The 27,719-nt window shown below is 49.1% G+C and overlaps 1 protein-coding gene across 3 annotated transcripts; it reads left to right on the forward strand.

Annotated features, from left to right (window-relative positions):
- The first annotated feature begins 120 nt into the window (after nucleotides 1-120).
- On the forward strand, nucleotides 121-27,251 carry SGK2 (serum/glucocorticoid regulated kinase 2). 3 transcript variants are annotated; one of them, XM_010384297.2, is made up of 14 exons: nucleotides 121-238; nucleotides 6,307-6,551; nucleotides 7,748-7,806; nucleotides 8,366-8,415; nucleotides 8,960-9,017; nucleotides 9,211-9,294; nucleotides 10,683-10,814; nucleotides 12,071-12,183; nucleotides 12,479-12,515; nucleotides 13,552-13,638; nucleotides 16,470-16,565; nucleotides 17,806-17,961; nucleotides 21,556-21,645; nucleotides 26,427-27,251. In XM_010384297.2, exons 3-14 carry the CDS (start codon nucleotides 7,771-7,773, stop codon nucleotides 26,589-26,591), a joined length of 1,104 nt encoding a protein of 367 aa, XP_010382599.1. In that variant the 5' UTR covers nucleotides 121-238; nucleotides 6,307-6,551; nucleotides 7,748-7,770; the 3' UTR covers nucleotides 26,592-27,251. The 3 variants fall into 3 exon arrangements, with proteins under 3 accessions (XP_010382599.1, XP_030770601.1, XP_010382600.1); XM_030914741.1 differs by having other exon boundaries at nucleotides 6,514-6,551; XM_010384298.2 differs by having other exon boundaries at nucleotides 26,431-26,522.
- Nucleotides 27,252-27,719: the final 468 nt, after the last annotated feature.

Below are 27,719 nucleotides of genomic sequence, written 5' to 3' on the forward strand. Positions count from 1 at the left end.
TTGTTAATTAGTAACTGGAAGGCCCTGAAGCCAGCTTCCAGCAGGCAGAGCTGGGAGGTTGAACTTGAGCCGGTTTGGGAGCCAGGAGCGAGTGGGTGACAGGTCGTTCCTGATTGGGAAGGTTGCTCGACAAGTCAGGATTGTGCCTTCAGTCAGAAGGACCATGAAGAGGGAGAAGAGGGCAGAACCATGCCAGGGGCTGCTTCCCAGGACCTGAGCTGGAATCTGGAGTTTTCAGGTGAGAGGCTCACCTGTGAGCGGGTTACCTGCCTGCTGGCCTATTGGTCTCCAAATTGACTAGTTACCTAGCTAACATCTTTCCTAGTACTTGTTGACTTTCTTTCCTTCCTTTCTTCCTTCCCAACTTCTTTCCTTCTCCCTCCTTCCTTTCCTTCCTTCCCTCCCAACTATCTGCTTTCTCAGCTAATTTTCTTTCTCCTTAACTAACCAAGTTACATCCTCACTTCCTTCCCACTAACTTCATTTTTTCCTTTTCTGGCTTTCTATTATCTTCCTGAAATTCCAGGTCATGGGCCCTGCAGTCAGATGGCCTGGGTTCAAATCCTGGTTATGTCATTTATTAACTGTCTTGATCATGTCACTTCCCTCTCCTTGCCTCAGTTTTCTCCTCCTTAAAACAGGAACGATGATAGTTCCTAACCCGTGGGGTTGTCGGAACAAAATAAGATAAAGTTGGCACTTGAACTGGGCAGGTGTGTAAATGAACGATTTACAGTGAAGACAGGGACAGCAGCAGGAGAGGGCCCATGGGGTCGGCGGGTCGTCTGGCTTCCAGGAAAGGCAATGAGAACAGATGAAAAGGTGAGCTGGAAAGACCAGGTTTGTTGGGGAATGTTCCAAGGAGAGAGAACTGTGTGACACTGTCACACCCCCACACCCCACACCCCATTTGACAGGACCAGGGAGCTATAGGCAGGTCCATGTAACAATGGGACAGAGGAGGCAAATCTGGGCTGTGGCAAGTTAGGAAAGGGACAGGCTTGAGGACTCATGGAGGGGCTTGAGTGGGAGTTCGCGGAGTCTGAAGAGTTAGGAGAATATATTGATGTCCAGCTTCTGGCCAGAAAATTAGAACACCGTGGTGCAAGAGAGAAGAAAGCCTTAGGAACTGAGGGCTGCTTAGGCATAGAGGTCATAGTCAAGGTGATGGGGGTGGGTGTGATGGGCCATGGGCATGCCAGGTTCCCACCCAGAACTTAGTACTTGAATATTAACTCAACAGCAATATCTTGAGAAGCTTTACACAATAGTACAAAGATAAAAGTTAAAATAACCAGCCAGGCGCAGTGGCTCACACCTGTAATCCTAACACTTTGGGAGGCCAAGGTGGGCGGATCACCTGAGGTCAGGAGTTCGAGACCAGCCTGGCCAACATGGTGAACTCTCATCTCAACTAAAAATACAAAAATTAGTTGGGTGTCGTGGCACATGCCTGTAATCCCAGTTACTCGAGAGGCTGAGACAGAGAATCGCTTGAACCCAGGAGGCGGAAGTTGCAGTGAGCAGAGATTGCGCCACTGCACTCCAGCCTGGGCAACACAGTGAGACTCCATCTTAAAAAAAAAAAAAAAAGTTAAAATAACCTAACCTAAGAACCCGCTGTTACCTTGGGTCATGACCTTCCAGTCTTTTTTTGGCAGCTGTACTCACAAATGTGTGGGTGCATACATGTCTTTTGTTTTTCTTTTATAAAATTGGCACCCCTACAACAGCTGCTATTTTGAAACTTGGTTTTTTGCTTGATATTGTATCACGTATATGTTCCTGTTTTGGTTTATATAGGTTTTATATAGTTTTTGGCTGTGTAATTTTCCACTTTATATATGTACCAACATTTATCAATTCATTTATCAATTCATTAGCCAAATATGTACTGGGCACCTACTATATTCCAGTCCCTGTGCCCAGTGCTGAGGATACAATAGTTGAACAGGAATTATTTGCCCTCCTGGAGCTGATGTTCTAGTTGGAGATAGAAAATAAAAACTAATAGTTACAGGATAAGGTATCAGTGCTACAAAGTAAAATATAAAGTAAACAAAGTGTATAGGGAATGAGCAGGACTGGTATCAGAGTGACTAACCATCCTGGTTGGCCCAGGACTATAGCGGTTTTAGCACTGAAACCCGCCAGTCCCAGACAAACCAGGATGACCTGTCACCCGTAATCAGTACAAGCCTCTCCAAGAGGTGACTTTTAAGCAGAAACCTCTATGACATTAGTGGAAAACAGCCATGCAGATGCCTGGGGGAAGAGTGTCGTAGGCAGAGGGAAAGCTACGTGCAAGGGGCTGGAGGCCAGAGAGTAGTGTGTTTGAGGGACAGCAAGAGAAAGCAGAGAGCCTAAGGGCAGTCAGGAAGGAGGGGAGTGGAAGCCAAGGAGGAGATGGAGACAGCAGCCAGGTCATATGGATCTCATAAACCATGGTAGAGGCTTTGAATTTTGTTTGTTTGTTTGTTTATTTATTTATTTAGACAGAGTCTTGCTCTGTCACCAGGCTGGAGTGCAGTGGACACGATCTCAGCTCACTGCAACCTCTGCCTCTGGGTTCAAGCCATTCTCCTGCCTCAGCCTCCTGAGTAGCTGGGACTACAGGCACGTGTCACCACACCCAGCTAATTTTTGTATTTTTAGTAGAAACTGGGGTTTCACCATGTTGGCCAGGATGGTCTCGATCTCTTGACCTCGTGATCTGCCCGCCTTGGCCTCCTAAAGCGCTGGAATTACAGACATGAGCCACCACGCCCAGCTGAGGCTTTGGATTTTTATTCTAGGTGTGATGAGAAAGCGCTGGAGTTTTTGAGCAACTAAGGCACATGATCTGATTTACATTTTAAGACTCACTGTGGCTTTTCATGGAGAAAGATTGTAGTGGGTAAGTGGAGAAGCAGGGAGTCAGTGGAGAAGCTATTGCAATAATCCATGTAGGTGACTATGGGGGCTCAGGCAGGGTGGTTTCAGCAATGATGGTGAGCAGCAGTGGTTTCTGGATATATTGTGAATGAAATTTCATGGTGGAGTGGAAGTGGAGTGAGGGTGCAGGCTTTCCAGAATGAACTCAAAGTTGCTGGCTTGAACTTTTGAGTAGGCGGTAGTGCCATTATTGAGGCTAAAGACTGAGGGAGGAACAGACTGGGGCAGAGTGGAAGGAATATGAGTCAAGACCTTTGTTTCGGACATGTTAAGTTCAAGATACCAGCCAGGCATGGTGGCTCATACCTGTAATCCCAGCACTTTGGGAGGCCGAGGCAGTAGGATTGCTTAAGCTCATGCGTTCAAGACCAGCTTGGGCAACATGGTGAAACCCTGTCGCTACAAAAAGTACAAAAAAAATTAGCTAAGCCTGGTATTGTGTGTCTATAGTCCCAGCTACTTGGGAGGCTGAGGTGGGAGGATGGCTTGAGCCGGGAAGGTAAAGATTGCAGAGAGCCTAGATCACTCCACTGCACTCTATAACCTGGGCTGCAGAGCTAAACCATGTCTCAAAAAAAAAAAAAAAAAAAAAAGATTGAGATGCTTTGGCTGGGCGTGGTGGCTCACACCTGTAATCCCAGCAATTTGGAAGGCAGGGGTAGGTGGATCACATGAGGTCCAGAGTTCAAGACCAGTCTGGCCAACATGGTGAAACCCAGTCTCTACTAAAAATACAAAAATTAGCCGGGCGCGGTGGCGGGCGTCTGTAATCCCAGCTACTCAGGAGGCTGAGGCATGAGAATTGCTTGAATCAGAAAGCAGACGTTGCAGTGAGCCGAGATTGTGCCACTGTACTCCAGCCTGGGCGACAGAGTGAGACTCTTTCTTAAAAAAAAAAAAAAAAAAAGATTGAGATGCCTCTAGACATCTAACTAGTGAATTGTCAAGGAAGCAGTTAAATATGTAAGTACAGAGTTCAGGAAAGAATCAGAACTAGGCTGGGCACGGTAACTCACGCCTATAATCCCAGCACTTTGGGAAGCTGAGGCAGACACATCACTTGAGGTCAGGAGTTCGAGACCAGCCTGGCCAACATGGTGAAACCCCATTTCTACTTAAAAAAAAAATACAAAAATTAGCCGGGTACGGTGGCGGGGCCTGTAGTCCCAGGTACCTGGGAGGCTGAGATGGGAGTACCACTTGAACCTAGGAGGCAGAGTTTGCAATGAGTTGAGATACTGCCACTGCACTCCAGCCTGGGTGATACATCAAGACTGTCTCAAAAAAAAAAAAAGAAAAGAAAAGAAAGGAAAGGAAAGGAAAGCAAGAAAGAAAAAGAAAGAGAGAGAGAGAGAGAGAAAGAAAGAAAGAAAGAAAGGGAAAGAAAGAAAAAAGAAAGAAAAAGAAAGAAAGAGAGAAAGAAAGAAAGAAAAAGAAAGAAAAAAGAAAGAAAGAAAGAAAAAGAATGAATTAGAACGAGAGAGAGAGATTTGGGAACTGACAAGTATAGTTGGTTAAACCATCAAAATGGTAGCGATCAACTAAAGAACAAGTATGTGTAGACAGAGGCCCAAAGACTAAGCCCTGGGATAGGCCTGTGTTTAAGGATTAAAAAAAGGAGGAAAATCCAGCACGAGAGATGGAGGAGGAGCAGTCAGTGAGCTAGAAGGAAAACCAAGAGTTCCTGAAGCCAAATGGGGAACGTGAGCACACCAAATTCTTCCGAGAAGTTGAGTAAAATGAGGATGAGGAACTCATCACTGGCTTTGGCACATAGAGGTCACTGGTCCACGGTTTCATTGAAGTGTTGGGATGAGAGCCTGTTTGGAATGGGCTCAAAAGAGAACAGGAAGAGGAGTGGAGACAAGGAGTCCAGACAACTCTTCCGAGGAGTTTAGCTGAAAAGGGGTACAAAGAAATGGGACAGTATCTGGACACGGTGTATGGTCAAGAGAGGGAGCTCTTGCAGCCAGCAAGTGTTCTGAAGTGCCCTGTGGTGGGACACTTAAGTTACTATTAGCACAATTATTTTGCTGTTATAAATAGTGCTGCTGAATGAAGGCCACATCAGGATCTTGTTTTTAAAAAGAAATGTCCTTGTTCTGGGTATGTGTTTTGTCAACACAACATCCTGCTCATCATGAACTGGTTCCACATTTCTATTTTGTTCAAGATGGAAGGCTTTGATACTGTGCACTCAGGTTTTCTCTGAAGGTTTTCTCTGGTCAACACTTCCAGATCCTCTGCATTTAGAGCCCACAGAGAAGCCCTGAGGCCACTGGGCTCAGTTCCGTCCCTGACCAACTTTCTGGGCCCTAGCCCCATGTGTCCCTCCCCTGTAGTATACTGTAGCCACACAAAAAGTTCGAGAAGGGCAGGGGCTGTGGGCCCATCAACTCCTTTATTCCCCAGAACACCTGCCCACCCCTCGGGTCCTGGGGAGAGAAAGGGACCCTGTGAGTACCTAATGACTGCCCCAGGAAGCAAGCCCTTTATGAACCAGGGGGCTCTCTGGGACCGTTTCTTACACAGCAGGACAGCTGTGGGCCAACCAGGCCTGCCCTGAGGACTGGGCCAGAGCCCTTGAGGGGACCGCAGGGAAAGGCCCAAAGGACCAAGTGCTCAGAAAAGACCAAGGCAGCCTGGACTGAGCTAGACGCCCAGGCTCCAGGTTCCTTCCTCTGAAACATCTGCAGGTTTTTGGGAGGCGAAGGGGTCTCAGCCGCCATGGCTGACCTCTGTGGGACCTCTTCTTCAGCTCCAGATGGCCTCCACAGGGTTCATATACACAGGCTTCCTACACGCACGCATGCACACGCATACACACACACACACACACACACACACCCCAGAGTAAATTTACTGATATACACCAATATGAACACAGACACACAATGACTTACCTATACACACATATTAATAGACGCCCATACTGCTCTGAACACACACCTTCAGACATCCACACAGACTCACACTCACCCACATACACACACTGACACAGCACATTCACATACAAAGATACACACTGACACGTACTACACAGAGACACGCTGAAACACATCCATATACACACCACACACACTGAGAGAGACAGTGATGCACACAGTCACAGATGCACAGACATACGCTGATGTAATTGTACAAATGTGGTCACACTGACACATACGTGCAATCATCCACGCAGACTCATATAAACGAACACAAATACCTGAAATACAGAGCCACAGACAGACACCCATGGAAGCACGGTATGCACAAAACACACAGTACATACCATGCCGCACACACCCTGACCCACACAGTCTAACAAGCCCCAAGGGTCTCCAGGGCTCCCCTGGGGCTATTGCCCACCCCTCCCACCATCCCTGCCAGGGTAAGATGGTGTCCCCCAGGGAACAGAAGTCTCCAGTCCCATCTTAAGCTCTGCTGGATCCCTCGTGACATCAACCAGCCCCCTCGCGGCTGCCGGGAGTTGTGAGCTCTGTGCTGGGGCCAGGCCGGCACCGGGCACAGACACTTAGGCCCTTGTTGGGAGAACAGAGAGAGGCTCTCTTGTCCACTGCCTGTCTTCGGTTCCAGCTGCTGGTTCTCCTAGAGGCTTCTCCTCAGACTCGCAGGTATGTGGGACCAGGGAGGCCAAGTCCTAGCAGAAGGGCCACTGGGGTCAGCCCAAGAGAGGGCGTGGCAGCGTTGTGGGCTGTTTGCAGGAGCACACACGTCTGGCATTGGCTAGGGGCAGGCTCCACTTCCTTAGCAGTTCTGCAGCTTGCTCTTAGGGCTTGGCAGGGCTGGGCCTCTCGGGGCAGCCCTGAGAGGGGCTGATGGGGGATCCTCTCAATTCCCCTTCACTTTCTCTGTTCCCAAGAAGGCCATGAGGTTGGTGCCTCCAGGACCTGCCTTGTAGAGGTAGGAAATCTCTACTCAGAGAGGCTGGGCTGCAGCCCAGATCCCACAGTGGGCCAAGACTAAGGTCTTGAGATGCACAGCAGCTGGGCTCTCAGGTGAGCTCTCTGCTCTCAGCCTTTGCCAAGCAAGGATGAGGCTGTGGGACCCCAAGCGATCTGTGGCGGGGCCTGGGCACCCTGGCCTCCTCTCCCCTGCAGGGTGGAACAAGGAAGACACTATTCCTGGCCACATAGATCAGCTGGTCACACCTTCTGTTGTTTGGCCCCGAATAGATACTGGCCAGTCTTGGGTCTCTCTGAGGCCCCAGCCCAGGGCTTCCACCGCAGTTGCCTTTCCTGAGGCGTTGGGCAGAATTCCCTGTGGCGAGGAGATCATAGCACAGAGCCCAGCTGGGAATGCGCACAGTAATTCCGCGTTGCCATTGTTCCTCCCTGGGAGTCCGGAGAGCCCAGCCTGTGCCTTCACAAGGCTGTGTGGACTTAGGAAGGTCCTTTTTTAGGCCACAGTCCTTCCACCTGTGAAATGGGGGAAGGGTTCAGACTTTATGCCCTGAAAAGGTCCTTCCAGCCCTGGCCATCTTGGACTTCTGGGGCTACCCTGGCTCACATGGGTCTTGCTGCCCTGGGTATCCCCAATTACTGAAAAGAATCAGCCTGGGAGGGGCCACACTCTGACTATCCCCCTTTATCCCTTCTGAGATGTTTGTTAGAAAGTCTGGGTCCGGGGAATATCATTTTTTGTTCCATCCATGCAGGGGTTGCTTGCCTCTGGGGTAGGAAACCCTCAGGCGGTGGCAGGTGCACAGGTAGGGGAGGATGGAGAGGGCAGTGGTGCCTGAAGCCCTGGCTGGGCGGAGCTGACCCCGCAACACCAACTCTCTCATGCCTGCTCCTCCCTGTCCCCCCAGAGCTGCCTGATCATTGCTGCAGAATGAACTCTAGCCCAGCTGGGACCACCAGTCCACAGGTGAGTGGTTCTTGGTCCCCCACCCATCATCAGGGGGCTCACTTCCTCCTGAGGCTAAGGAAATCTGTGGAGACACCCACTAGCCCCATGGGCTGTCCCAGACAATGTCAGGGGCTGAGAGGATCACTGCGAGCACCTAGAAATGAGCCACTTGCAAGGTGAATAGAGGAGAGATTTGAAATAGAGCTTCAAGATGCACTGAAAGAATCACGGGATTTGTTATAAAGACACCTGGGTTCTATCCCAACCTGGTTGCCTGTGAGACCCTGGGCAACTCCTCTCTGGGCCTCGGTTTCCTCACCTATTCAGTTAGCACACCAGCCAGCTGCCTCCCAAGGCTGTTTTGAGAAGTGGGTAAGATGGTGGATAAGTGGATGGGTGGGTGGGTAGAAGGAGGGAGGGAGGCAAGGAGGTGGGCAGGTGGGCAGGCAAAAAAAAAGAAAGACAAGGGCAGGCGGGCCTAGTAGAGTTGCTGGAGAAGGGATCAGGGCCTGGGCGAGGAGAAAGGGAGGTAGCCAGGGAGTAGGGATCTGCTGATCGTAATCACTTCTTTCTTTAGCCCTCCAAGGCCAATGGGAACATCAACCTGGGGCCTTCAGCCAACCCAAAGTGAGTTCTGGTCCCTCAAGCACCGTTCCTACTTGACTCCCCTCATACGTGGCTCCCCTTGCCTTGGGAATAAAATCCAAATTATCTGGTCTAATATTCAATACTCTCTGCCATCTGGGCCCAGGACCTTTCCCCAGCTTTGTCTCCCACGAATTCCCCAGCCTCTGCCCATGCTGAACCCTCTTCCTGCAATGCCCCCGAAATGTCTGCATTGTTAGCACCTCCCCACACTTCAGGCCCTGCTCAGGGCCTTTGGGTACTAGAACCCTGCCTTCTATGCAGGCCTTCTGTGCAGTATGTCTGGTTTTATCTCCACTCTGACTATGGTTTAACTTGAATTTGAGTTCCTCTGGGGCCAGGGTGAATCTTACAAGCCCTGTCTCGGCTGGGAGAACATGGGGTTCTTCGGGGGTCAGGAGGCATGGCTGCTGGAAGGCTGTCTGTATTTCACCACTCTAAAGTTAAAAAGAAGCCCAGGTTTGTTCTCAGGCACCAGCTTTCCAGACCTGCAAATGCTGATGCATGTTTTTCCCTCTTTCCCCAGTGCCCGGCCCACGGACTTCGACTTCCTCAAAGTCATCGGCAAAGGGAACTACGGGAAGGTGAGTGACTTGGTGAGGTTGGGAAGCCTGGGTCTTCCCTTCTGCAGCCTCTTTCAGCCCCTGCTGCCACTTGTATGTGTGAAGAGAGAGCTCTCGTACCTGCAGACAAAAGCAGGGGCAGGCGGGAGGCCTTGTACTGCTGTTGGGAAGTCCAAAGTCACCTACAGGGCCTCAAATTCGTGTTTCTGCTCAGGTCCTGCTGGCCAAGCGCAAGTCTGATGGGACGTTCTATGCAGTGAAGGTGCTGCAGAAAAAGTCCATCTTAAAGAAGAAAGAGGTACCAGGGCTCGGGCACAGGCGTTTCTTCTTCTGCTTCCCAAACCCCAGCCTAGGGTGGCTTTCAAAGATGGGTCCCACATCTGACAGGTCCATGGGGCTGGGTGCAGAGGTGGTCACAACAAAGGGTAGAGGGCAGGTGGTACGCAGGATGCTGGTCCTTCTCAAAGAAAGCAGGCCGAGCCACCTCACCACAGGGCTTTCAGGAAAAGCAGCCTAGCTTTGCCTTCCCCTGGGAAACGCAGGCTCCACGACGGACAAGTCTTCTGCCTGCTCCCAGTGCCAGGCTCCCCGTCTGTATAATGTGGAGCCCCACTTTATTCTCTCTGAAGGTCTTCATGCCATCAGGCCATGTGACTGGAGTGCAGTAGTGCAATCACAGCTCACTGCAGCCTCAAACTCCTGGGCTCAAGCAATCCTCCCACCTCAGCCTCCCAAAGTGCTGGGATTAGAGGCATGAGCTACATGTGCAGCACATCATGGACTTCTTTTTGTGTTGTTGAGACAGAGTCTTATTCTGTCATCCAGGCTGGAGTGCAATGGCATGATCTCAGCTCACTAAAACCTCTGCCTCCTGGGCTCAAGTGATCTCGTGCCTCAGCCTCCTGAGTAGCTGAGATTAAAGGCACCTGCCACCACTCCTGGCTAATTTTTGTATTTTTAGTAGAGATGGGGTTTTGCCAAGTTGGTCAGGGTCCTGGCCTCAAGAGATCCGCTGGCCTCAGCCTCCCAAAGTGCTGGGATTACAGGCATGAGCTACCACACTCAGCCCCATTGTGGATTTCTTGATGCCTCAGCTGACCTAAGTTCCTTTAACACCTGACTCCATTAGTAGGCCAGAGCACGCCTACAGGGAGGATTGCACAGGAGATCAGGGGACTCAGAGAAAAGAGTGATTAATGTTAACAAGGTCTCCATAGGGAGTGGGAATGGGAGGTTTTCCTGAGGAAGGCAGCGGTGCAGCTGGCCTTGATGGTGGGATTCTGATGGTCTGAAAAGAGGGTGCGACATCCAAGAAGAGGAAATATTACGAGCAAATGTGTGACCATGGATATAGTGCATGGCTTCTTTCCCTTAGGAACTCACTGATGTAAGGCATCACACATGCTTTGCTTTTCACTCCAGGGCCAAGAAGCTCTGATCCACGGGCTAGAGCTGTGCCCACATGGACTAGCTTAGGATGAGGCTGACCACCCTGAGCCCTGAATACGAAGCAAGGAACTTGGGCCTGGCTCTGAGGGCAATAGGGAGCCATTGTGGGTGTTTGAGCAGAGGCATGAGAAAGTCCTGAGTAAGATGACTCCCACCCACAAGCTTATATGGGCTGTGCCAGGATAAAAGGGGTGACTGTGGGCTGTGACATGGACCCCTCTCTTTGTGACTCCACAGCAGAGCCACATCATGGCAGAGCGCAGTGTACTTCTGAAGAATGTGCGGCACCCCTTCCTCGTGGGCCTGCGCTACTCCTTCCAGACACCTGAGAAGCTCTACTTCGTGCTCGACTATGTCAACGGGGGAGAGGTGGGTGGGCCCACAGGGAGGCTTCTCTGGGCTGGCTCTCGGCTGGGAGCTGTCCATCCCGCGTGTCCACTGCATGCCAAGTTCTGGAATGATCTCACCTCATCTTACAATAGACCCATTTTGTAGCTGAAGAAACTGAGGTTCAGGGAGGTAATCATTTGCTCAAGGCCACCCAGCCCATGCCTGATAGAGTCAGGACTTGAATTCAGGTCTGTTAGACTCCCCACCATAATGCTTTCTTGCCTTCCTCATTCAGAGTTGCCCACAGACACACTTTGATAGACCCAGGAAAGGTCAATGCTAAGAAGAGCTTGTGGTCAAGGTTTCTAGTGCTCCCATTTTGCCCCATAGGCCACAGGATGGGATTGACTCATCACTCTAGTAAACAGAGACCTGAGGCCACCTGGTGACCCAGAAGCACAGCTGGGACAAGCGGGGCTCCCTCCTGGGCTTCACTCTGTCTCTCTGGTCAAGATGGCAAAATGGGCCGGGCGCAGTGGCTCACGCCTGTAATCCCAGCACTTTGGGAGGCTGAGATGGGCAGATCACGAGGTCAGGAGATCAAGACCATCCTGGCTAACACGGTGAAACCCCATCTCTATTAAAAAATACAAAAAACTAGCCGGGCGAGGTGGCGGGCGCCTATAGTCCCAGCTACTCAGGAGGCTGAGGCAGGAGAATGGCGTGAACCCAGGAGGCGGAGCTTGCAGTGAGCTGAGATCTGGCCACTGCACTCTAGCCTGGGCGACAGAGCGAGACTCCGTCTCCAAAAAAAAAAAAAAAAAAAAAAGATGGCAAAATGTAGTGGGGCTCTACTCAGTGACCCCAGATTTAACCTAAGTGACCAGATTTAACCACGCAGGTTCAAATGCCAGCTCTGCCCATTATAAGCTACCTGACCTTGGCAAGTCGCCTAACCATTCTGACCCTTCCTAGCTTCCTCTTACATGAAACTAGCATGACATTTGTACCTTGAAGGTTGTCATGAGGATTAAATAAGAGATGTGGAAAGGCCTGACTTGGAGCCTGGAACACAGGAGGTGCTTAAGCAATGCTAACTCATCTCTTCTTCTGCTGACTCTTTGGACACCCAGAACTGCTGTGTGGGGCAAGGGCCAGCATGAACTCTTTTGGTAGGAAGATGCTGCAGGTCAGGGAGGGAGTGAGCTGGGCAGCCGCACAGGACAGGGAGCAGGTGTGCCCTAGCCCTACAGTAGCCACCCAGTAACTCCTCTCACACTCCTCCTCCCCTCCAGCTCTTCTTCCACCTGCAGCGGGAGCGCCGGTTCCTGGAGCCCCGGGCCAGGTTCTACGCTGCTGAGGTGGCCAGCGCCATTGGCTACCTGCACTCCCTCAACATCATTTACAGGTGAGGCCTGCCTGTGGCTCAGAGCCAGGACCAGGTCCTTCTTGCTCCAACAGCTAGGGGTTGTGTGGACCCTAAAACCTGATGAAATCCTGGTGGAGTTGGTCCTTTGTTTTGGGTGGGGTTGGAGTCTCCTCCGAGGTCCAAGTGCCCAGGCTTCCTGGGCTCTCCCTCTGCATCTCTGGGATCCTCCATGAGTGGTTCTCCTGCCAGGACCACGCCCCCTCCAACCAGGTCTCCAACTCTCCTCACTAAATGGCTGAGACACCTCAAGGCTCTTTTCTCTTATTTTCTGCAGGGACCTGAAACCAGAGAACATTCTCTTGGACTGCCAGGTTGGTGTGTGTGTGTGTGTGTGTGCGCGTGCACGCATGTGTGTGTGCGTGTGTGCACGTGTGCGTGTGGACATGGGTTGCACAGGTACACTATCTGACCATGAGTCTGTGTGCATGGATGTGAGTGCATTGTGCATGCATATAGGTAGAGGAGACATTTGAGCATATGTGTGCGTGTGTGCCCATGCACATGTACACACATGCATATGTGCACATGAGACTGTACATGTATATATGTGCATGCATGTATACAAGGGGCAGGGGTGGAGCCAGGTAGGGGCTGGTGGAGTTTGTCTTAGACTGGGCTCCATGGAAACAGACTCTGAGATGGAGAGGAGGCAGAAGCTTTGTTGGGGAACATTCTCAAGAGATAACACTTTTAAAGGGGTGAAGAAACAGGATTGGGCAAAGGAAGAAGCTCACCTGCGTTGTGGTTGCCAGTGGAGCCTCAGCTGATCTTGCAGGGGTGGGGAAGGCCTAAGCCAGGATGGCTCTCTAGGATTGTCCCAAAATGAGGCAAAGAGGATGGGCCTTTGTGCCCCTGGACATGGATTGCTCCTAAAGAGGGGGCATAACTTTGGGTGCGGGCAATGTTCTAGCAGCAGGGGGATGGGGATGGGCATGGTTCTTCTGTACGCTGGTTTCAGGGATCCGGGCAGAACCCCACAGTATCTACTCACTCTACCTTCCTGCCCAGCTGCCACAAAGTGTGATTGCTTTCTGAGTCCCCAGCCTCTGTCTAGGGGGTTTCTGTCCACAAGGGCATCCTGAAGCTGCCACTGTTGTAGAGCTGGGTCTGAGTTTGTGATGAGCTGTGGGCAGAGAGTGGAACACATGTGCCCACCTGGCCCCCTATGATGTTGCTGGCATCCAGTCCAGGACCCCTGGGTTGGTGTGGAGCCTCCAGTCTGTGCCTGGGCATCAGATCCCACAGCTGCTGCCCTGGGGTGTGACATCTGGGCTTTAGGGTTAGGCCTGGCCATACCCTGGGCCACCCTCATGCCACCCTCCGGCCCATGCCCTCCCTCATTCTCAGGGACACGTGGTGCTGACGGATTTTGGCCTCTGCAAGGAAGGTGTAGAGCCTGAAGAGACCACATCCACGTTCTGTGGTACCCCCGAGGTAAGCATAAACATCCCAGGAGAGTGGAGGTCATGAGTGGGTGAGGCCACAGCTCCTGATTACAGCCAACAGGTTACAGCAAGGGGGACTCACTCCTTTGACCCAAGCACTTCTCCTGAGTTGGCTGTACACTGAACCTGGGTTTCCTCATCTGTGTAATGGAGGCACCAGCTCTAGGGCTGCTGAGACCCAGCCAGCTAGCCGCTGGTGAAGCTCTACCACAGTGCTATCCAGTAGAAATAGAAATAGAAACGCAGGCTGGGCATGGTGGCTCACGCCTGTAATCCCAGCACTTTGGGAGGCTGAGGTGGGCAGATCACCTGAGGTCAGGAGTTTGAGACCAGCCTGGGTAGCATGGTGAAACCCCGTCTCTACTAAAAATACAAAAAATTAGCTGGGCACGGTGACGGGCACCTGTAGTCCCAGCTACTCAGGAGGCTGAGGCAGGAGAATCACTTGAATACAGGAGGCGGAGGTTGCAGTGAGCCAAGATCGCGCCATTGCACTCCAGCCTGGGCAACAAGAGTGAAACTCCACCTCAAAAAGAAAGAAATAGAGAAAGAAAGAGAGAGAGAGCGAGAGAGAGAGAAAGAAAGAAAGAAAGAAAGAGAAATGCAAACCACACACATAATTAAAAAATTTCCAGCAGCCACATTTAAAAAGTAAGAAAGTAACAGGTGAAATTAATGTTAATGATATATTTTATTTAACCCAATATATACAATAGTCTCATTTCAACATACCATCTGTATAAAAATGGTTGAAATATTTTATTCCTTTTTTTTTTTCCTAACTAAGTCTTGAAAATCTGGCACGAATTTTAACACTTACAGCCCATCTCAATTTGGAGCAGCCACATTTTAAGTGTTCAATAGCCACGTGTGGCCAGTGGCTGCTGTATTGGACACTACTGATCTGCAGGGTAAAGTCCACGTGCAACAAGAGGGCCTGGCTTGAGAGTTAAGACCTGGGCTGGCAAGTGTAAACCACAGATCCATGTCCCTCTTCCAGCGGCCAAGAGCCTGGAGGGTTACAATTTGCAGATCTCAGCAGTCATTCAGACGTGTCTATATGTCCTAACAAGGTCTGTCTGCAGCCCTCAAGTTAAAACCTTTCTTTGGGCTGGGTGTGGTGGCTCACGCCTGTAATCCCAGCACTTTAGGAGGCTGAGGAGGGCAGATCACCTGGGGTCAGGAGTTCGACACCAGCCTGGCCAACATGGCGAAACCCTGTCTCTACTAAAAACACAAAAATTAGCCAGGCATGGTGACAGGCGCCTGTAATTCCAGCTACTTGGGAGGCTGAGGCAGGAGAATTGCTTGATCCTGGGAGGCAGAGGTTGCAGTGAGCCGAGATCGCGCCGTTGCACTCCAGCCTGGGGGACAAGGGCAAGACTTTGTCTCAAAAACAAACAAACAAACAAACAAACAAACCTTTCTTTGAACTCCCGCCAATCTTAGACCTTGGACTTTGGGCCTGAAGGGGTCCCCAGTGGCTAGACAGATGTCAGGGTGAGGGTTGGAGGGCTGAGGCTACAGACTGGGAGGCTCCTCCCCATCTGGCATGAGACAAGACCTCAGCTGCTCTCTTTTTCTCCATATGCTTTAAAAGTTGGGTCTTGGATCTAATGGCCTCCTCACTTTGGTTCTAGGGTAGCTGATGGTCAGATGACCTCTCTGAGCAGGAGCCATTGTCTGTGTTTGTGTATGGCGGGTGGTGTTTGCTGGATAAAGCCAGCCCCGCAAAGCCTGACAGTCCAACCATCCCTTCCTTGAACGTTGCTAGGGACGGGAGCAAAGGATATGGAACCCCAGCTCATGTAGGAGACATGTGGCCCCAACACATCACCTAACCATGACTCAGCCACTTCCACGGTGTTGGGGGGCACAGGCAAGAGTAGCCATGGTTGCTCCCATTGTTTGAGGGCCAGCACATATGTTAGCATCTTAGAACAGCGTCTAGGAGAGATTTGGCATCCTCATTTTTTCAATGAGAAAACCAGGTTCTGAGAGGTTAAATGCCCTGGCTGAGACCACACACCAATCGGGGCTCAGGTCTGTGTGACTCTGCCCTTCCTAGACCCACACAGTCTCTCAGAGCAGCTTTTCCTGTTGCTGAGACCTTGCCCCTGACTCAGTGGCAGAGACACTAGGCTAAGAAATCAGTAAGCCTCTTTTTTTTTGTTCCCAGGTTCTCTTCCTCAGGCAAGGCATACAGGCATGGTGTGCATTTATTTATCAATAGCTCAGGGGTCACCCCCTCCTTCCTGACCCTCTTGTCTGACTCTAGGGTTTCCAGCACAAGGATATACCACATTTACTTTTACTTACACTCACATTCGTCTCCACACTGCCCTGTGAGAGTACTCCCAGGGCCTTCCATTCCCAGGACACGATAGCCCGCTGAATGCCTTTGCGTAAATAGAAAAAGGCACCCCCTCTGGGCAGACTAATTAGAAAAAACACCCCTTGAAACAAAAATAAAGTTGACAGATAATACCTCTGAAATAGTGTTGTGTCTTGGTGAGTGGATCACAGCCACGACTGCAGCCCCCTTTACCCTTTTGGCTGATGCTTTTGTGTGGTACACACCATGTAAATTGCACAAAGCAGCCCTGGCTGACCTCTTCTACATCCCCAACCCGTGGCAAAGGGCCCTGCAGAAAGCAGGCCTCCGGTGAATGACTGATGAATGAACACATGCACAGCCACAGAGCACACGCACAGCAAGGTCAGCTCTTGGTCATCTTCCTCCAAGTGCCTTATTTACAGATGGGGCAACTGAGGCTTAACAACTCATTTCATTCAGATAAGTGTGTTTCCTTCTAACAGTACTTGGCACCTGAAGTGCTTCGGAAAGAGCCTTACGATCGGGCAGTAGACTGGTGGTGCTTGGGGGCAGTCCTCTACGAGATGCTGCACGGTCTGGTGAGTCGGGGGTAGCCATCTATAAGGGCCATCTGGCTAGGGATGGGTCTATCTCTCATGTGGTCTACACAAGCTCTGCCCAGGAAAATGAGCAAGGCATCTCTTCATTCCAGACTAAAAAAGATAACACCAAAGCAGATATGCGAATTATTATTATTATTATTATTTTCCAATAATGTTAGTTTAGGCCAGGAGCGGTGGCTCACACCCATAATCCCAGCACTTTGGGAGGCTGAGGCAGGTGGATCACCTGAGGTCAGGAGTTCAAGACCAGCCTGGTTAACATGCTGAAACCCCATCTCTACTAAAAGTACAAAAATTAGCTGGGTATGGTGGCGAGCACCTATAATCCCAGTTACTTGGGAGGCTAAGGCAGAAGAATCACTTGAACTTGGGAGGCAGAGGCTGCAGTGAACCGAGATCACACCACCGCACATCCAGTCTGGGTGACAGAGGGAGACTCTGTCTCAAAAAAAAAAAAAAAAAAGTTAGTTTAGCACTTTATCGTTTACAACACACTGTCTCACCTTGGGTGCCTCAAAATAGCCTTTGGAGACTGACAGAAGGAAATGGAATTTTTCATATTTTGCTGATAGGGAAATTGAGACCAAGAGAGATCACAGTCCTGATAGGTTGTGGAACCACCCCGGCCCCAGTCCTAGGCTGCCTGCTTAGGTAGAGGCATGTGTAGATTTGCCCTAGGCCATGCTTTGCTTTGGGGGTGGTTTCACCAACATAGCTTGGTTCCTAGGAAGGAACAGACTCTGTGGATTAAGGGGAAGGAACAGCTAGAAGAGGCTTGGGAGGAAGAATAGTAAGAAAGAGAAGGGGACTCTGGATGTGGTTTGGGGCCTGGCTCTCTTCCTAACTGTGCAGCATGATTGCTCTGAGTCTTGTTTTCTTATCTGAAAAATTACAACTCTCTTGGAGGATATTTATGAGACTGGGGTGAAATGATGAAGGTGAAAGTGCAAATGTTGCCAAATGCAAAGTTGGTGAGCAAGCTAGATGAAAAGAGATGGGCCTCACGCTGGTGGGAAGAGACTCCTGGCCTTCCTAGCAACTCTCTCCATTGTGCCGGAAACCTGGAGTCCTGTCTCTTTCCAGTCTGCCATGCGAGCCATTGCACAAGACAGGGGTCATGCTGAGTCCTCCCAGCGCCCACCTTGCTCCAGGTCTCCCGGAGCCTGTGTTCACTTTTGCATGGGTGATCCTCCAGTTGCTCTCCCTCTCTCCCCAGCCGCCCTTCTACAGCCAAGACGTATCCCAGATGTATGAGAACATTCTGCACCAGCCGCTACAGATCCCTGGGGGCCGGACGGTGGCCGCCTGTGACCTCCTGCAAAGCCTTCTCCACAAGGACCAGAGGCAGCGGCTGGGCTCCAAAGCGGACTTTGTAGGTGACCTGCCAGTGGAGCACTAGCTCCCATGGGGCTTGCAGCTTCCTGCAGAGGCAGCTCAGAAGCACATTAACATATATCCTGCTGCCCTCTAAAACCAGGCGCTGCTCACTTGTTCATTTGGAAATTCACTACTGCTACTAGCTGACTGCTTTCTCTAGTCTAGTTCTCTTAGTCAATCAACATTTACTAAGCACCAACTATATGCCAGGTATTGAGCTAGGTGTTAGGGATTCAATAGACTGGGTCTCTGCCCTTATTAAGTTTGGGGTGGGGGCTGGGTGCAGCGTTCATGCCTGTAATCCCAGCACTTTGGGAGTCCAGAGCGGGTGGATCACCTGCAGTCATAAGTTCGAGAATAACCTGGCCAACATGGTATAAACCTCTCTCTACTAAAAATACCAAAAATTAGCTGGGCATGGTGGTGGGCACCTGTAATCCTGGCTACTTGGGAGGCTAAGGCAGGAGAATCACTTGAACCTAGGAGGCGGAGGTTGCAGGGAACTGAGATCACGTCATTGCATTCCAGCCGGGGCAACGAGCAAAAATCCATCTCAAAAACAAAAACAAAAAAGTTTGGGGTTGGGGATAGGCAAAAAATCCGAACATTATATACAATTATCACAAGACATGACAAGTGTCAGGAAGAAAATGAACAATAAGCTGAGATAAACAATAATGGGAGGGGGGCAAATTAATACTGGCATTGTCAGGGAGTTCTCTCTGAGGAGGTGACAATTAAGCTGAGGCTTGAAGGATGAGAAAGAGGCAGCCATGAAGACAGCTGGGCAAAGGCTCCCCAGACACAGGGCACAGCATGTGCAGAATTCCTGCTATGGGAACAAGAAGGAGAGTGGCAAGTTTTAGGGTGTTTTGAGCAGAGGTGTGGCATGACCTAATTTAAGTTTATAGAAGATTCCTCTGGCTTCTTTGTGGAGAATGAACTGCATTTGCTTTTTTTTTTGAGACGCAGTCTCACTCTGTTGCCAGGCTGGAGTGCAGTGGTGCGATCTCAGTTCACTGCAACCTCTGCCTCCCGAGTTCAAGCGATTCTCCTGCCTCAGCCTCCTGAGTAGCTGGGACTACAGGTACACACCACCATGCCCAGCTAATTTTTGTATTTTTAGTAGAGACGGGGTTTCACCATGTTGGCCAGATGGTCTCGATCTTTTGACCTCATGATCCGCCCGCCTCGTCCTCCCAAAGTGCTGGGATTACAGGCATGAGCCACCACGCCTGGCTTTTTTTTTTTTTTTTTTTTTTTTGAGACTGAGTCTGGCTTTGTCACCCAGGCTGGAGTGCAGTGGCACAATCTCGACTCACTGCAACTTCCATTTCCCAGGTTCAAGCAATTCTAATGCCTCAGCCTACAGAGTAGCTGGGACTACAGGCACCCGCCACCATGCCTGGCTAATTTTTGTATTTATTTTAGTAGAGACGGGGGTTTCACCATGTTGGCTAGGCTGGTCTCGAACACCTGACCTCAAGTGATCTGCCCGCCTCAGCCTCTCAAAGTGCTGGGATTACAGGCATGAGCCACTGCGCCCAGCCAGCACTTGCTTTTTACAAATATCTGAGCACTTCTTCCTTGCCAGACCCTAGGCTGGGCAAATGGGATATAGGGATAAAAGATTCATAGTCCATTCTTAGCAAATTCATTATATTCATTCATTAAGGTGGCACTTTAAAAATAATCCTACTTTTTAAATTCAACACAAGATAATTTGGATTTACAAAAAGAAGGTCACAATACTTTTCTCACCAGGAGTTTGCTTTCTTTTCTAATATAGTGGTTAAGATGAATGGAATAGGCCAGGTGCAGTGGCTCACACCTGTAATCCCACCACTTTGGGAGGCCAAGACGGGGGGATCACCTGAGGTCAGGAGTTTGAGACCAGCCTGGCCAACATGGCAAAACCCGGTCTCTACTAAAAGTACAAAAATTAGCCAGGTATGGTGGTGGGTGCCTGTAATCCCAGCTACTTAGGAGGCTGAGACACGAGAATTGCTTGAACCTGGGGGTGGGTGGAGGTTGCAGTGAGCTGAGATGGGCGCCACTGCACTGCAGCCTCGGCAACAGAGTGAGACTCTATCTCAAAAAAAAAAAAAAGAATGGACTATGAGGCGGACTATGAGGCAGACTACTTGGGTTCAGATCCCTCCTTCACCACTTACTGGTTACAGGACCTCAGACATGTTGCTTAATTTCTCTCTGTAAGCCGCAGTTTCCCCATTGTAATAACAGCACCTAACATAGCTGTTTTGAAGATCAAATGGATTAGTATTAATATATGCAAAGTGCTCTCAGCAGTGTCTGGCGCACAGTAAGTGCTTTTTAAGTGTTTGTACCAAAAGCTTTACATTTCAGTTACTGTAAATTATAACAACATTTAGGGCATCTGCTGCCTATTCCTGGCCAGCTTAAAGAACAGGGGTTTCCATGAAGATAAGTCTCCTGTTCCAAGCAAAAATTTGCATCTTAAAAAAAAAGTATGACTCTTAAAATAAGTTATACATTCACATAGATCAAAATTCAAAGGGTACAAAAGAGTATCCAGAAAAAGTCCTTCCAGCCACCCAGTTCCTCAATTCAGAGGCAACCAATGTTACTAATTTCTCAGATATTCTTTTGGAGGCTTTATTTATTTTTATTTTGAGACAGAGTCTTGCTCTGTCGCCCAGGCTGGAGTGCAGTGGCATGATCTCGGCTCACTGCAACCTCTGCCTCCCAGGTTCAAGCGATTCTCCTGCCTCAGCCTCCCAGGTAGCTAGGATTACAGGCACACACCACCACTCCTGGTTAATTTTTCTATTTTTGTAGAGACGGGGTTTTACCATGTTGGCCAGGTTGGTCATGAACTCCTGACCTCAGGTGATCCACCCGCCTTGGCCTCCCAAAGTGCTAGGACTACAGGCATGAGCCACCGCACCCAGCCTCTCATAGAGATATTTTGGATCTGAGTTGTTAACCAGCCCACTGGGGTTCCTGATATAGGGAGGTGGAGAATGATTATTTGAGAAACACAGATAGAGGATGTGATGGAAAGAAGTTGGTGCCAACGTTGATTTTGATTAGGAAAGGTGGTGAATCATGACCAGGGCTGAGTCCTAAAATCTGGTTGTCTGGGAATCCGAAGGTCTTCTTGGGGGCTTTATTTTTCAAGCCTTCCCTAGTGAGTTGATGTAGTCTATTTCTCTTGTTTGCATACTGGAAAACTCAAGATGTACTGAAGCAGAGTGAGGGGAGGGGTCCCCAAGCTCCCACTGGCACTTCCCCACCCCTAGAGCAGATTCTGCTCTTATTCACTGACACCCCCAAAGCCTAGCAAGGGGTCGGTGCCCAGAGAAGAGGCTCAGTAAATAGTTTTGGAATAAACAGATGCTGTAGTGGGGAGAAGGGTTTGGATTCTGGATGATGGGAGAGGGTTGGCTACAAAACTCTCTTGTCCCAGGAAACCGGCCAGAACTGCAAGTTAATTTTCAGTTGACAGCCAGTTGCTGGTGGAGCTCTGGAGGATGTGGGAGTGAGGTGAGAACACCCATGGGGTGGGCTACTTCTAACCAGCACCTTTTTTCTGCATTTCCTGCAGCTTGAGATTAAGAACCATGTATTCTTCAGCCCTATAAACTGGGATGACCTGTACCACAAGAGGCTAACTCCACCCTTCAACCCAAATGTGGTAAGAGGTCACAGCATTCTAGACTCTGGATTTCCGGGGCTGGGGGAGCTTGCTATGTGTACCAACTCTCCTTATCCAGATGGAAAAACTGGGGGTCCAAGAAGCTCAGGCATTTGTCCTAGGCTACACAGTCAGTTAGAGGTAGAACTGGTCCTGACCACAGGTGCAGCTCTTAGATAAAGAGCCATGTTGCTGCTCCTTTATCTTTAGCACCAATAAATAACTCTGGCTTCAGAGCCTTTTACAGTTTGTGAAGTGCTCTGTGTCACGTAGCACACCCACATAGGGCCAAGCCTTTAGAAATATTTTATCTTTTTCTATTTATAGACTTATTCCTGATAATAAAAATGACATATATTCTTACAAAAAGTATGTAAAACACTGGCCAGGTGCAGTGGCTCACGACTGTAATCTCAGCACTTTGGGAGGTTGAGGTGGGCAGATCACTTAAGGGCAGGTCACTGAGGTCAGCCCGGCCACTTTTAGGTTCTTGATTCATACCACCTTTTCACTGTGTGGAAGGGAGAACTAACCAGTGTAGCCAACATGGTGAAACCCTGTCTTTACTAGAAATACAAAAATTAGACAGAAGTGGTGGTGCACACCTATAATCCCAGCTACTTGGGAGGCTGAGGTGGGAGAATAGCTTGAACCCGGGAGGCAGGGGTCACAGTGAGCCAAGATCATGCCATTGCACTCCAGCCTAGGCAACAGAGGGAGACTTTGTCTCAAAAAAAAAAAAAAAAAGAGGAATGTATGTAACACAGAAAAGTTTAAAGTAGCAGTGGGGAAATGCTTATTATCTCACTACTTAAGGAAACCACTGGCATATTTCCTTCCAGTCACTTTTCTATGTGCCTTTTTGTTTTGTTTTGTTTTTTCTTGAGATGGAGTCTCACTCTGTTGCCCAGGCTGGAGTGCAGTGGCGCCACCTCGGCTCACTGCAAGCTCCGCCTCCCGGGTTCATGCCATTCTCCTGCCGCAGCCTCCCGAGTAGCTGGGACTACAGGCACCTGCCACCATGTCCGGCTAATTTTGTTTTTGTATTTTTAGTAGAGATGGGTTTTCACCGTGTTAGCCAAGATGGTCTCGATCTCCTGACCTCGTGATCCGCCCACCTCAGCCTCCCAAAGTGCTGGGATTACAGGTGTGAACCACCATGCCCAGCCTGGGTTTTTTTTTCCTAACCTAATTAGGTCCTACTTTATAATATCTATATGTGTATGTGTGTGTATCTATTCATCTATATGTCTTCCTCCTTTTTTGGCTAAAAACTATGTTATTATAATTTCCTCATGTCATAAAAAATTTATAAGTACAATTTTTAGTGGCTGCATAATATTTCAATCCTATGTTGGTAACATAATTTACTCACCCATGTTCCTAATGGCAATCTTCTGGTTGTTACTATGTTTTTTCTTTATAATGATGTCCTGATGAACAGCTTTAAGTATACGTCTTTGTCCAGAATTCTGGTTATTTCCTTAAGATGGATTCCAGATGGGGGTTCCCAATGCTCACATTTTCAGATTCTCTCTCTCTCTTTTTTTTTTTTCCCTTGAGACAGAGTCTCGCTCTGTTGCCCAGGTTGGAGTGCAGTGGCGTGATCTCAGGTTCAAGCAATTCTCATGTCTCAGCCTCCCGAGTAGCTGTGATTATAGGCATGTGCCACCATGCCTGGCTAATTTTTGTATTTTTAGTAGAAATGGGGTTTCACCATATCGGCCAGGCTAGTCTCGAACTTCTGGCCCCAAGTGATCCACCTGCATTGGCCTCCCAAAGTGTTGGGATTACAGGCGTGAGCCACCGCACCCGGCCATTTTTAGGCGTTTTTACTGTGTGGAAGGGAGAACCATCTACTGCCTACCAGCGGCACCTGCTGGAGAGTTCTCATCTTACTTGCACTCTGAAGCATGTGTTGTTATTGTTTTTTACTTTGCAAATTTGGTAAGTAAAAAACAGCAACTCTTAATTGTTTTAATTTATATCTCTCTGTCTTATAGTAAAGATGGTTAGTTTTTAAAATTTATTTATTTTTTGAGATAGGGTCTCACTCTATCACCCAGGCTGGTGTGCAGTGGCATGATCTCTGCCTACTGCAACCTCCACCTCCTGGGCTCAAGCCATCCTCCTATCTCAACCTCCTGAGTAGTTGGGAGGTGGGTGTCACTACCCCTAGCTAATTTGTATTTTTTGTACATATGAGGTTTTTCCATGTAGCCCAGGCTGATCTTGAACTCCTGGGCTCAACTGATCCACCCCCTCAACTTCCCAAAGTGATGGGATAACAGGTGTGAGCCACCACACCTGGCTGGTTTTTATTTTCATTTTCATTTTTATTTTGTTTTATTGAGATGGAGTCTCACTTTGTTGCCCAGGCTGGAGTGCAGTGGCACGATCTCGGTTTAATGGCAACCTCTGTCTCCTTGGTTCAAGCAGTTCTCCTGCCTCAGCCTCCTGAGTGGCTGGGACTACAGGCATGTGCCACCACACCTGGCTAATTTTTGTAGTTTTAGTAGAGATGGGGTTTTGCCATGTTGACCAGGCTGGTCTTGAACTCCTAACCTCAAGTGATCTGACCACCACAGCCTCCCAAAGTGCTGGAATTACAGGCATAAGCCACCGTGCCTGGCTTTTGTTTTTTATATTTTTGAGATGGAGTCTTGCTCGGTTGCCAAGGCTGGAGTGCAGTGGCAGGATCTCAGCTCACTGCAACCTCTGCCTCTGCAGGTTCAAGCAATTCTCGTGCCCCAGCCTCCCGAGTACCTGGGACTACAGGCATTTAGCACCATGCTTGGCTAATTTTTTTGTTGTTGTATTTTTAGTAGAAACAGAGTTTCACCATGTTGGCCAGGCTGGTCTCAAACTCCTGACCTCAAGTGATCCTCCCGCCTTGGCCTCCCAAAGTGCTGGTTTTGCAATGTTAATTGGTAGTGGCAGTGTGAATGAAAGGAGCCCTATTGGAGGTGGGCATTTGAGGGTGTGTGGTCTACCTGTAAAGCGTGGTGCCAAGTCCCTTCCATCGAAACAGCCTGCATACGAAACACTGCCAATGTTAATTCACCATTTACATTTCTCCTTTCGTGAATTACCTATTCATGAACTTGTCTTTGGGCACTGGATCAGATAGGATACACTCAGGCCAGGCACCAGAAAAGCTTCTTTTCCTTGGAATTTTAAAAAGACAGTAAAATTTTTAAAAGACAATGTCAAACGGATACCCTGGAGAGAGAATCATACATGGAATACTAGGCACAGATGCATGGACTTTAGAATGAGACACTCCAAAGCTGGATTCCTGGTTTTGCCACCTACCATTTGTGAGGTCTTCAGTAAGTTTCTTTAGTATTATTTTCTTCTAGGGTCACACAACTAATAAGGGCCAGGATATATATTCTGATCTTGGAACTCTGAGTGCTGGGCTGGGACTACTTTGTCTTGTTGCCTTATTGAGAAGCTGGAAACTGATCTGTTTGGCTCCATAGCCCAACTTGCACACTAAAGATTTGCAAGCCCTTCCCCTTCCTCAGCTGCTTACTTTATAAAACCGAGGCCTCCTCCTCAGAGAGATTGTATTGGTTAGCTCTTGGTGCATAACAAGCAACTCCAAAGCTAGGTGGTTTAAAACAACAATCTTTTGGCCAGGCATGGTAGCTCATATCTGTAACCCCAGCACTTTGTGAGGCCAAGTCATTAGCATTGCTTGAGGCCAGGAGTTCAAGACCAGCCTGGGCAACATGGCGAGACCCCATCTTTATAGAAAAACAGAAAATTAGCCAGGTGTGGTGCTGCATGCCTGTAGTCCCAGCAGGAGGCTGAGGTGGGATGTCGAAGCTGTAGTGAGCTGTGATCATGCCAGTGCACTCCAGCCTGGGTGACAGGGCAAAAAAGACATTGTCTCTTAAAAAAAAATTATTTTGTTCGGATTCTATGTGTTTTTTTTTTTTTTTTTTAAGTCTGAGCCAGGCCAGCTGGTCTCTGTGGAGCTCTCTCATGTCTGTGGTCAGCTAGCGGGACAGTTGGCAGTTGTTGATCTAGAATTGCCTCACTCCCATGCCTGGGAGTTGGCAGGCAGCCAGGGCAACTGAGTTCTTCATGAAGCCTCTCATGCTCCAGCAGGCTAGTCCGGGTCTGTTCACATGGTGGCCTCAGGGTTAGAAGTACAGCAAGAGAGCAACTTCCGATGTACATTTTTCAAGCCTCTGCTTGTGTCGTATTTGGTAATGTCCCATTGGCCTAACCAAGTCATATGGCTAACTTACATTAAAGGAATGGAGAAATAGACTCCACCTCTACATGGGAAATGGAGAATTTGTCATCATTTTTGTAATCTCCCTCACAGGTCTTCCTCCAAAATAGCTAAAGCAGCCCCAATCTACACCATATTATCCTATTTTATCTTCTTCACAGGACCTATCACCATCCTAAGTTATCTATTTGTACACATGCTTATTATCAATCCTCCTACCCCTACACAGTGTAAGCTCCATGAATGCAGGGGCTCACTTTGTCTTGTTCTCCTGTGTTCCCAGCACTATGAACAGTACCTGGTAGGCATTCAGTAAGTATATGTTAACTGACTTGTCTAAGGATTGGTGTAGAGGCAGAATACCAGGAGGTGAGGATAAAATGATCAACGTAAATGCACAGGAAAGTGATAGTCAAGTATGGATGACTATGAAGCATGGGGCACTCACAGAGGCCTGACATCCCTGAGGATTTGGGCTCCTTTGGCAGCTCTGACCCCGGTGTTTCTTCTTATCATTGGCTTTTATTGACAGGCAGGACCTGCTGACTTGAAGCATTTTGACCCAGAGTTCACCCAGGAAGCTGTGTCCAAGTCCATTGGCTGTACCCCTGACACTGTGGCCAGCAGCTCTGGGGCCTCAAGTGCATTCCTGGGATTTTCTTATGCGCCAGAGGATGATGACATCTTGGATTGCTAGAAGAGAAGCACCTGTGAAACTACTGCAGCCAGCTGGTATTAGTAAGGAATTACCTTCAGCTGCTAGGAAGAGAGACTCAAAGTAACAATGGCTTAAGTGAGAAGCAGGTTTATTTTTTCCACAACATAAAAGAAAAATAATGTTACGGAGTCCAGGGCTGGCAGGACAGGTCATCAGCTACTCAGAGGCTGTATTTCTGCCCTGCTAACCTTGACAAATGGCTTCCAATGTTGGGTTTGCTACAAGATGGTTACTGGAGCTCTAGCTGCCAATTTTGTGTTTGGGGAAGGGAAACAGAGGAAAGGGGGAGAAGAGCAAAGGGCACTTTTGAAGAGCTTTCCCAAAAGCTCTACCCAATGCCTTCTGCTTCCATCTCACTAACCACCCACCCTTACCTGGAATGGAGGCTGAGAGATGTGGCTTATTTGCTGGGTACGTGACTATCCCTCATAACAAAGGGGTTCTGACACTAAGGGAGAAGGGGAGAGTGTTGGGTAGGCAGCCAGCAGTCTTTACCAGAGGGCATCCTGGTGTTTGGATTTTGATCTCAATGTGTAAAATGACAGAGATGTAACAAGCTCGTCGGGTATCAATATCTCTTATTGTTCTATGTTGATGATATCTGTCTTTGTTGTGGGTAATATTGGACATTTGTTATTGGGTCTGGGTGCCTGGTATCTGAACCCCTTCTTGTCTCCAGGGAATCCCCTGTTTTATGAGACTTAATGGGGGGGCACAACTACCTCCACTTAGGTTCCAGCAATTCTCCTGCCTCAGCCTCCTGAGTAGCTGGGATTACAGGCATGTACCACCACGCCTGGCTAATTTTGTATTTTTAGCTGAAAATGCTGGACACCGACTTTCCCAGCCTCCCCTTAGCCAGGCCCAGGCATGGGGACCAGGGATGCACCCGTGCCACACTTTGACTCAGGAAAGGGATCGGGAGTGCTCTTTTGTGTGGTAACTGTGGCGGCAGTATCCACAAAATTGAGTTCCTGGTGTAGAAGTGGCAAGGATGCAAACTGTGGCAGTTGGTGCTCAGTGGCAGCAATGCCATCAGACCAGCCCTGCAATGTCATTCCTGGAAGCCTCAAGTATTTTTTTTTTCAGACAGTCTTGCTCTGTTGC

Source organism: Rhinopithecus roxellana, chromosome 13, assembly GCF_007565055.1.
Source record: "Rhinopithecus roxellana isolate Shanxi Qingling chromosome 13, ASM756505v1, whole genome shotgun sequence".
Classification (NCBI taxonomy): Eukaryota; Metazoa; Chordata; class Mammalia; order Primates; family Cercopithecidae; genus Rhinopithecus; species Rhinopithecus roxellana.

What these genes read in the sequence shown, in the direction of transcription:
- SGK2 (XM_010384297.2), top strand. Translation starts at nt 7,771, where the DNA reads ATGAACTCTAGCCCAGCTGGGACCACCAGTCCACAG. An exon ending in CCATCTTAAAGAAGAAAGAG is followed by an intron (nt 9,295 to 10,682) that starts GTACCAGGGCTC and finishes GTGACTCCACAG; the next exon opens with CAGAGCCACATCATGGCAGA. An exon ending in CACCCTTCAACCCAAATGTG is followed by an intron (nt 21,646 to 26,426) that starts GTAAGAGGTCAC and finishes TTTTATTGACAG; the next exon opens with GCAGGACCTGCTGACTTGAA.